General features: G+C 42.0%; 2 protein-coding genes across 5 annotated transcripts; one reads left to right on the top strand and one right to left on the bottom strand.

Moving 5' to 3' along the window:
- Nucleotides 1-281: 281 nt before the first annotated feature.
- LOC121623444 (low choriolytic enzyme) lies at nucleotides 282-4,223 on the bottom strand. The gene is made up of 10 exons (XM_041960717.1): nucleotides 4,127-4,223; nucleotides 4,010-4,042; nucleotides 3,857-3,922; nucleotides 3,668-3,717; nucleotides 3,299-3,368; nucleotides 3,108-3,222; nucleotides 1,943-2,115; nucleotides 1,630-1,711; nucleotides 1,425-1,546; nucleotides 282-412 (listed from the first exon to the last, which is right to left on the bottom strand). The coding sequence occupies exons 1-10, from the start codon at nucleotides 4,176-4,178 to the stop codon at nucleotides 282-284; spliced, it is 894 nt and encodes a 297-aa protein (XP_041816651.1). The 5' UTR covers nucleotides 4,179-4,223.
- A 734-nt stretch (nucleotides 4,224-4,957) lies between these two features.
- On the top strand, nucleotides 4,958-8,074 carry zcchc9 (zinc finger, CCHC domain containing 9). Of its 4 annotated transcripts, none has more exons than XM_041960551.1 (6): nucleotides 4,958-5,032; nucleotides 5,911-6,311; nucleotides 6,782-6,932; nucleotides 7,025-7,117; nucleotides 7,203-7,271; nucleotides 7,810-8,074. In XM_041960551.1, the coding sequence occupies exons 2-6, from the start codon at nucleotides 5,919-5,921 to the stop codon at nucleotides 7,920-7,922; spliced, it is 819 nt and encodes a 272-aa protein (XP_041816485.1). In that variant the 5' UTR covers nucleotides 4,958-5,032; nucleotides 5,911-5,918; the 3' UTR covers nucleotides 7,923-8,074. The 4 variants fall into 4 exon arrangements, with proteins under 4 accessions (XP_041816485.1, XP_041816484.1, XP_041816487.1 ...); XM_041960550.1 differs by having other exon boundaries at nucleotides 4,962-5,032; nucleotides 5,905-6,311; XM_041960553.1 differs by having other exon boundaries at nucleotides 5,013-5,149.
- Nucleotides 8,075-8,676: the final 602 nt, after the last annotated feature.

The following is an 8,676-nucleotide window of genomic DNA, read 5'->3' as shown; positions in this document are numbered from 1 at the left end:
CATATTAAAACTCAAACACATCCAGCGTGACAGATCTGAGTTATGTTACTGTGACATTAATGATTTACTCTTTCTGCACGGGGAAACGTGTTGTTTCACTACATGAAATATTAAATGTCTTTTTTTTTGTCCAGTCCTTCCAGCTGCTGTCAAACATGTCAGTGAAGACAGAGCTCTCAGGTGCTGCTGTGTCCATCACTTTTATTAATGCAGTTCGGCCACAGAGCAGCATTTCTGCTGGGGTTGTGCTGCCCTCTAGTGGCATTATCCAGGAGCTGCAGTCAGGCAGAGGGAGAGGCAGCAGTTGGTTTGTGATCTTCAGGTTTGCTGGCAGAAACATGATCTTCATACCTGAGCACATCCTCCTCTTTCTCACCGCTGCCTTCTATCTTGATCTCCTTTCCTGAGGCACCTGGTAAAGAGGAAGAGTTAGACATCATTGCACGTCTGTCCTCCCACAAACATTCATGTTCCCCTCAGGATGAACTGTAGTAACTTTACTGATCCTGACGTTTCCTCTGGCGCCACCATCAGGTCAAAATGAGTTCAATACTTTGATCTATGACCAAAGAACTAATGACATTACCATCAGCCTCAGCTGGACTGGACTGGACTGTGTTTAGAACTAATTAGCAAATGTTGCATGCTAAGAGGCTGAACTAAGATGGTGAACATGGTAAACATAGTACCTGCTAAGCATCAGCTTGTTAGCATTGTCATTGCAAGCATGTTAGCATGCTAACAAAGCACCACACTGCCTGATGTCATGTTGGACGGATGGCAGGTTTTACATTGATTGAGGTTTGGCGTCCACATTTGCTTTGGTTTTCAGGCTCTTCTGTATGATGACATCAAACATATCAGAGCTTTTAGAAAAATACAACTTTTCCAGTCGTATGAACAACCTGAATGTTGATGGGAACATTATTTACAGGTTGGAAACCCATAATTACACGAGCCCCCAGTTTAACTGACACAGCCTGCGTAGCATCCAGAAGTGAAACAATTAATGGATGAGTTGATCAACCGAAGTTTTGATAAACTGTAAAATAGCTTGTGGGGTTCCCCAAGGATCAGTTTTAGAGCCACTACTTTTTATGTTCACCCACAACATCCATCCAGATGATACAGCTTGATGTTTAGATGTGTTTTATATCACTTGATTACATGTTTCTGCAGTTCAACCAGGATAGAACTGAAATTTTAGTTATATGTAGGTTTACAGCAATGGAGGGAGAATTCAAATCCTTTAAGTAAAAGTCCTGGAGTGAAAGTAAAAGTATTCAGAGCAGAAAAATGCATCCTGTGACAGTTTCAATATATTGATCTCATTATATTGTTGGGACTCATTCATGTAAAAGCAGGATTTTGCTGTTGGAGGTACAGGAACAGGAACCAAACATGAGCAAAAAACGTCTTCATACCACAGTTGTAGAGATGGCGAACCCTCTCAGTGTCCATCTTTGTCATCTTGACTCTCTGTCCCATGTCCTTCACATCTTTGAGGGGTACAATGGTGGGCAAACCGTTGGCTGAAAAAAACCCACTGGAACGGGAATAAAAACTGTCAGAAAATAACGTTTACAGAGAAAAAAAAAACCCTTTACATGCTGTTTTGGGACGGTTTACCTTCCGTAGTGCATGATCGAACCTATGTCATAGCCCAGATTGAAGGTTTGTCCTTGCCGCTTTTTAAAGTTCCTCTCCATCCCTGAAACACATCTGTTAGTTTCAGTCAGAGAGCAAAGGTCCTGCTCATCATCATCATCACCACCACCATCACAACAGTAAACCATTAAACTCCTCCGTCCGACTTGTTCCTTCACTCTGCAGAATGAGTTTCTCTGTTTCACTGTTGCACTTTTTTTCATTGAAGGAGATGAAATGTTGATGAAATTTTTAACCAGTTAAAACTTTAACCACTCGAGCACACAAACATTACCTGTAATGATGTTACTGGTCAGAATTGTGATGTACTGTTCGCGGTCTGTCCTCGTGTGTTCATGGTGGAAGCCCAGAGCGTGAAGGATCTCGTGGACAATGTTACCCACGATGCACTGGGACGCGACAAACACGGGCTGCTCGCCACCAATGAAGCCCACATATGAAGCACAGCTGGAGGACGACAGTTGTTGCACATTCACTTAGTGCACGTAAACACTATGAGACATGGAATGTAGCTGAAATGATGCAACTATTTTATTGATCAGAAGCTGAAGCTGGAACCTGAACGATTGTTTAGGTTCCAGCTTCTGTTTGCTGCTTTCTTCATCAAATGTGATTTTAATGAAGAATCTGCTTGGACTGTCAGACAAACCCAGTTGTTTTCATGCCACAGTCTCCTGGTAACGACTGGGATTTTGGAAACTGTCATAGTTTCAGAAACCTGCATAAGCTCCCTGAAGCACTCCAGGATACTGTGGCGTGTAAACACCTGATCCAGGTTTCTGATCGTTCTTTGCTGGTGTTGAAGATGACGGCTGAGAAATCAAGAACCTGCTCACACAAGATCAGAAATGTGGATAATGTCAACAGGGACACAAAAAACATGTTTCTCATGCTTCCATGTAAATATCAAATGATCTGAAACAGGATTAGACTCAAAACCAGGATGCTAATGTAAACACACTCTGATGTATCACATATAAAAGGTTTCTCAAAACCAGATCATGATGCTCACATGTGCAACTCATGCACATATGAACACTTTCAGCAGGTTCACTTCATGACTGGAAATCTCATTTTCTGGTCACACTTCAGGATCAGAACATTCACACCTGCAGTCCCACATCGTCCAATCACCCGTCAGCTGATGCACAACAGTTTCCTCTGGATAGATAAATTTGTTTAGAATAGATTTTTCTAGCTCTGCATCCAACTAGCAAGAGCTACACGATCAACACTGGACTCTTAGGAAGGTTTTCGGGGTCCATCGACAAGACCAGGAGGTGCTGTGGATCCTTGATGAAGCCACATCATGACGGTTCACCCTGCTCTATTCTTAACCTGTCAATCCCCGCTCCCACATCAATAATCAATACACTACCGTACACGCCATCGATGCTCATGGTAGAGTATTTTTACTACAACAGAAGCTGTTTTCATACCCTTTGCTGCTCTTGAAGTGCAGGTAGTTTGTCTCAGAGGCTCTTTTGTGGAAGGACACACAGGTGTGTTCAGACACCATCGCCATAGCAGACAGGATGTCGTCTGTCCGACTCTCTGGAAACACAAACAGTGAAATGCAGATTCCTGTGAGCAGAGACATGATCCAGTGACCTGATGCCAGACTGCTCACCTAGCTCCGGGCTGATGATGTATGGTATCTCCAGCGTCGGCCATGTGCTCTCCACTGCGTTCCTGTCTGTCTGTGGAGTGAAACATCAGCTTCAGGAGTATGCATCCACTGACAGAACTGTGCTGGTTGATTTTAGTCTCAGTAAAAAGTACATTTATATAATCTAGCAAACAGATTCTGATTGTTAGCAATTGCAGCATTAAGCACCAAACCAATAATAATTTATAATTTCCTTGAGATAAATTTCCGTCTTTACTGAAGAGACTTCTGTCTGTTACCGTTTCATCCCTGATGTTCAGCTGTTGTTCTTGTTCTCAGCATTTAAACCAACTGAATCTGAATTAAATTAAAGGAGCTGGTTTCACTCACAGACAGGATCATATCTCCCTCCCACACTGCGTATTTCTTGTTCAACAGTTCTGCCGCAAACAGGAAAAGAAATTAAGAAAATTTAGAGATTTTTCAGCTTTGTTTGAAATATTTTTTTCTCAGCTGTAAATTGAAACACACAGAAATATGAAATGTTTGCAGGATGAAATCCTGACAGTGTGGGTTCACCTTCTAAAGTCTCTGGGTTAGAATTCATATACTTCAACAGCCTGCTGAACCAGTCGTCCGGCTGTGCTGCAAAAACACACATTTGTACATTAAAGAAATCTCATGAGTGCCGACATATTGAAGGATCAAGGCCTAAATGAGAGCGTGCTTCACCTGTTTTGGCTTCCTGTATCGGACTGGACTCGACTAAAACACAGCAGATGAGAGAAAAATCACAGGTTTGCTTCTCCAGAGACTAAACTCAAACAGTGACACGTGTTGATTTCTCACCATCTTTCAGGGATTCAACAAACAGAAGTGCAGTGAGGAGCAGATGCAGCATGTTCTCACAGGTCAGGGCTGACACACTGACGATTCCAGCTCCTCGTTATCGCTGTAAGTCATATCACCTGCGAGCTGCTGCCTCATTTATTCCTATGAAGCTCAGAGGACACTGAAGACATCTCAGAGGGAATATTCAGCTTTTTACTCCACAACATTTATTTCACAGCTGTGGTACTTCACAGAATTTTATTATTCTATTAATTATACAATATAATGTGTTCTTAAATTAATCTTAAATTAAAATGTCCATCAGTGTATGAAATAGACCAAATATACTCCACCTCAAGCAGCTACATATTTAAAAACGCTACAATAATAATAACTCAATATAATAGATATGATAGAACAATATAACACTCTGACAGAAGCCCTTCTGCATGATGAGTAGTTTTGTTTTTGATACTTTGAGTACTGTTGATAATACTTTCACTAAGATAAAGTTTTAAATGCAGTATTTTATCAGTGTGGTATCACTAAAATTACTAAAGTGCATTTACTCAGGTACAGATTTGAGGTATTTCTACTTACCTATTGGTGTTTGTCTGTATGTACCCGAATTTAATGTTAATATATCTCATAGACTCACAAATTGTCCAGATATTCTGTAGAAATGTTTTAGGTAATATTTCTTTTTCAGTGGATCGAGTTCAACCTTTGGAAACTGTTCAGACTCTTCTTGTTTATCGTGAGCCTAATCATTACTCGCCACCACACAGCAGGTGGCGACATGCAGCTTTTATGATTGTTTGTGATCCGCCAGTGAACACAACGAAGAAGAAGAGGAGGAGCTGCGTAGAAGAAGACTGACCACTTCCGGCAAAAATACAAACACATGTGCTGAAAATCTCTCCGGTAAAGTTATCTGAGATTACATTGATGTTTTTAAACGAGGTGATGTCTAGAAAAAGCTGATCTTCAATCGCCAACTATCTTGTTGTTGGGAAATGCTGTTAATCATTAAAAACTAAGGTAACGCTCTGTGTTTAGCTAGCTGCTAGTTGACATGCTAACAGGCGTTTCGTTTGGAAAATGTCAGCTTTTCTGTTGTTTTTTCGTAAAATTTCTCTTAACGATGTTTAAAATGACAGTCAGACTCAGCAGCCACAGATACTTTCAGTTACGTTTCATACTTTTCGACAAATTTACCATCAACAGTTGTCTTTTTCGCGGTTGTTTGTTGTTTTGTGCTTCTAACTAACTTACTTTAAAAGAAAGTGTTAGACATAAATCAACAACTGTTCGACTCACCTGGATGGTAGATGCTCGACGATGGCTCGGTTATACTAATATTATTTATAATAAGTAGTATTATATTTCGAAGCTATCTTACAGTAGCATTCGTCATTATCTGTTACTACTTTGAGTCAGTAGCATCACTTTAGCATTACTGCAGAATAAAAAGCTTCCTGAGCGGTTTAATTTAAGCAGGAGGTGCTGACTCCAGGTCAGTAACTGTGTGGAGTCTCTGTCTGGAGGAAGAGGAAGGAGGTCAGATCACTGCAGTGCATCTATGGATTGTCTTGTTTAAATTATCACGAGCCTTGCAAACAATTTTTAAGTGCTCAGACAAATAAAATGCCTGATCTGGCAGCTGGTGTCAGAGCTGTAACATCACTCATTCTCCTCTTATTGTAAGCTAACAGTCTAAATTAGCCTTAGCTAACCGTTATTAGCTTTGACGTACTGCTGTCAGCTGTTCCATGTCTTCTTTCTTCATCTTCAACGTGAAGGTGCAGACATGACGAGGTGGGCGAGAGCCAATAACATCCACAAACACAAGCCAGCAGAGGCCACTCCATGGAGTAAGCTGAGAGCAGGAGGGGGTCACCCCGGCAGCTCTGGTGGCCCTGCAGGTGCCAAGCAAGGAGCTCAGAGGGACCATCTGAGAGGGACTCAGCCTGGAGGATCAGCCGTGAAAAAGCCCAACCGTAAGAAGAAGGACTACGTGGATGAGGATGTGAACGGCTTCCTGGAGTATCTCCAGCAGAGCGGACAGCCGCTGCCCAAAGGAGACCGAGGAGGGAGGGAGGAGGAACAGGAGCTCAGGGAGGAGGTGGGAACAGCCCTGAGAAAAGACAGAAGAAGAGAGGACAGAAGGATAAAGAGGCAGAAAAACAAGAAGAACAACATGGTGAGTGCTTTCAAACCGCAGCTACTGAACCAGAGCAGCCTGGATTTAAAAATCGACTGATCCTAACTGATCAGATCAATAAATCATCACAGCAGTACTTTGTGGCTCTGAATGAAAAACAGTGACGTCACACTCATCTTTTTCCTGCTGACCATCAGTGTAGGAAGCCTAAAGAAATAAGTCCTACTCTGATGTAGGACTGAGTTTAGTTCTGGTTTAACTTTCAGAGAGATTCCTTCAAATAACTGAGACACTTTAAATAAAGGCTCCAACATTCAGCACTTGTCCCTCTGCTGGTTTCCTTTATTTCCATCCTTTCCTCATTCTCTTTGTGTCCTTCCTCTCCTTGTTTCCTAATCTCCTCCCCCTCCTTGTGTCCTCCCTCTCCTCCTTCTTCTTGTGTCCTTCCTCTCCTCCCTTTCTTTGTTTCCGTCCTTTCCTCCCTCTCCTTATTTCCTGGTCTCCTCCAGCTGTGCTTCAACTGCAGGAAACCCGGTCACGGTTTGGCCGACTGTCCGGAGGCCGACCGAGACGAGGAGATGGGTCGAGGCATCTGCTACCGCTGCGGCTCCACCGAACATGAAATCCAGAAGTGCAGAGCTAAAGTGGACCCGGCTCTGGGTGAGGACAGCGTGGAGGCTCGCAGCTGCTCCTGTGTAGTAGATTACTGTCAAACTGCTGTAATAATAATGTTAAAATGGTGTTTCTCTCAGGTGATTACCCGTATGCAAAGTGCTTCATCTGTGGTCAGACTGGACACTTGTCGCGGTCCTGCCCAGATAATCCTAAAGGACTTTATGCTCAAGGTACAAACACAGATATTCACTAACCTGTAAACAAATAAATTTTACACTTGTTAAATCAATTAAATGGTCTTTTCTGGTCCTGCAGGAGGTTCCTGTCGCGTTTGTGGTTCAGTGGAACATTTTCAGAAGGATTGTCCAGAACACCAGGCTGCAAGTGAGTCTCTACGTCAGGCTCTCCTGCAGGAGCTCCACCTTACCTCAAATTATTACTTTTTTTTACGAAGCACAGTATAAGTCTTATTAATGGTGCTACATTACAAAGCAAAGATCACCTATTGAAGGAGTGAGGCGACTGTTAATCTGCTAGCGTCATTCAGGATCTGCAGGTGATTGATTCATCGATCACACCCGAGATTTTCAGCAGCTCATTATTATTTTCATTATTGAAGTCAAAAGGTAGTCAGTTTATTGTCAACACAAGACAAAAAAAGCAACAGCTCTGTATATTATTTGATATTTTTGCTTGAAAAATGACTTGAAAGATTGTTTATAAAAGTGGCTGCTTATTAATTGTGTGCTGATTGAAATTGTACAACATGAAATAGACTAAAAAAGAGGAATTTAACCTGCAATAAAGTCAGATAGATACTTCTAACAGAGTCTTCTTCAGTGTGGAGTCTCCACCTTCAGTTAAATGAAGGATCTGAACTCTTCTTCCTCCACTTCCTCATCTTTCATTTCTCTCCTTCCAGCTCACTCAGTGACAGTTTCCTGGTTGTCCAACAACATGAGCGCCGACCACGAGGAAGTCCACGTTCCAGTGAAGAAAGCCAAACCCAAACAGACTAAAGTGGTGGTGTTCTGATCAGCTGCTGGTCTGAGCAGCGTCTCACTCTGGACTCGAACAAACGGACTGATTACTGTTCACATGCAGTGAAGCGCTTCTTCAGACACGTTCTGGTTCCGTTTGTGTTTATTTGATAAAGATCCTTTTAATAAAGTGTTTCTGCTTCTGTATGTTTCCAGTCGAAACCTTTGATGATAGATTTATTGTGTCAGACATTTATTACAATGAAACATTGATCTGTTTAACACATAAAGATGAACTCTTGTTTCTTATCAAACCAGAACCCACCAGTCAAGTTGCAGTTTACACCCACGTATGTCAGAAAAGATTAAAGCGTACCAATGACTTATCTGACTGACCAACACCGACTCTGCGCTTTAAGGACATGAGTTTGTTTCCTTTGAGAAGGAGAATGAATTCTTTCAGTGAGAAACTTAAGTAATTTAAAGCTAAATATGAAAAACACGCTGCTGTTTTCACATGCATGAATGCTGGAACACATCTTTGCTGTGAGATGTGACAGATTAATAACAGCTGCACCGACCACAACAGAAAGAGACATTGAGAAATCCATGATCATAAACCTCAGAATACTCTGTTATTAGTTATTCCTTGTGTGAGTGTGACTGTGTGTCGCCGTCACAGCAGATGTGGTAACTGTCACGCAGTGTGCTGAAGGTCATGTGACCACTATGAATTTATGTTTTGTTCTCTGACCTGTGAGCTAATGTGGACGTCTCAGAAACTGCATTTGAACAGTTTGTCCTTTCAC

The sequence above is a fragment of the Chelmon rostratus genome, chromosome 19 (genome assembly GCF_017976325.1).
Source record: "Chelmon rostratus isolate fCheRos1 chromosome 19, fCheRos1.pri, whole genome shotgun sequence".
Classification (NCBI taxonomy): Eukaryota; Metazoa; Chordata; class Actinopteri; order Chaetodontiformes; family Chaetodontidae; genus Chelmon; species Chelmon rostratus.
The sequence above is the reverse complement of the archived record's forward strand: the minus strand, read 5'-3'. Positions and strand labels throughout refer to the sequence as shown.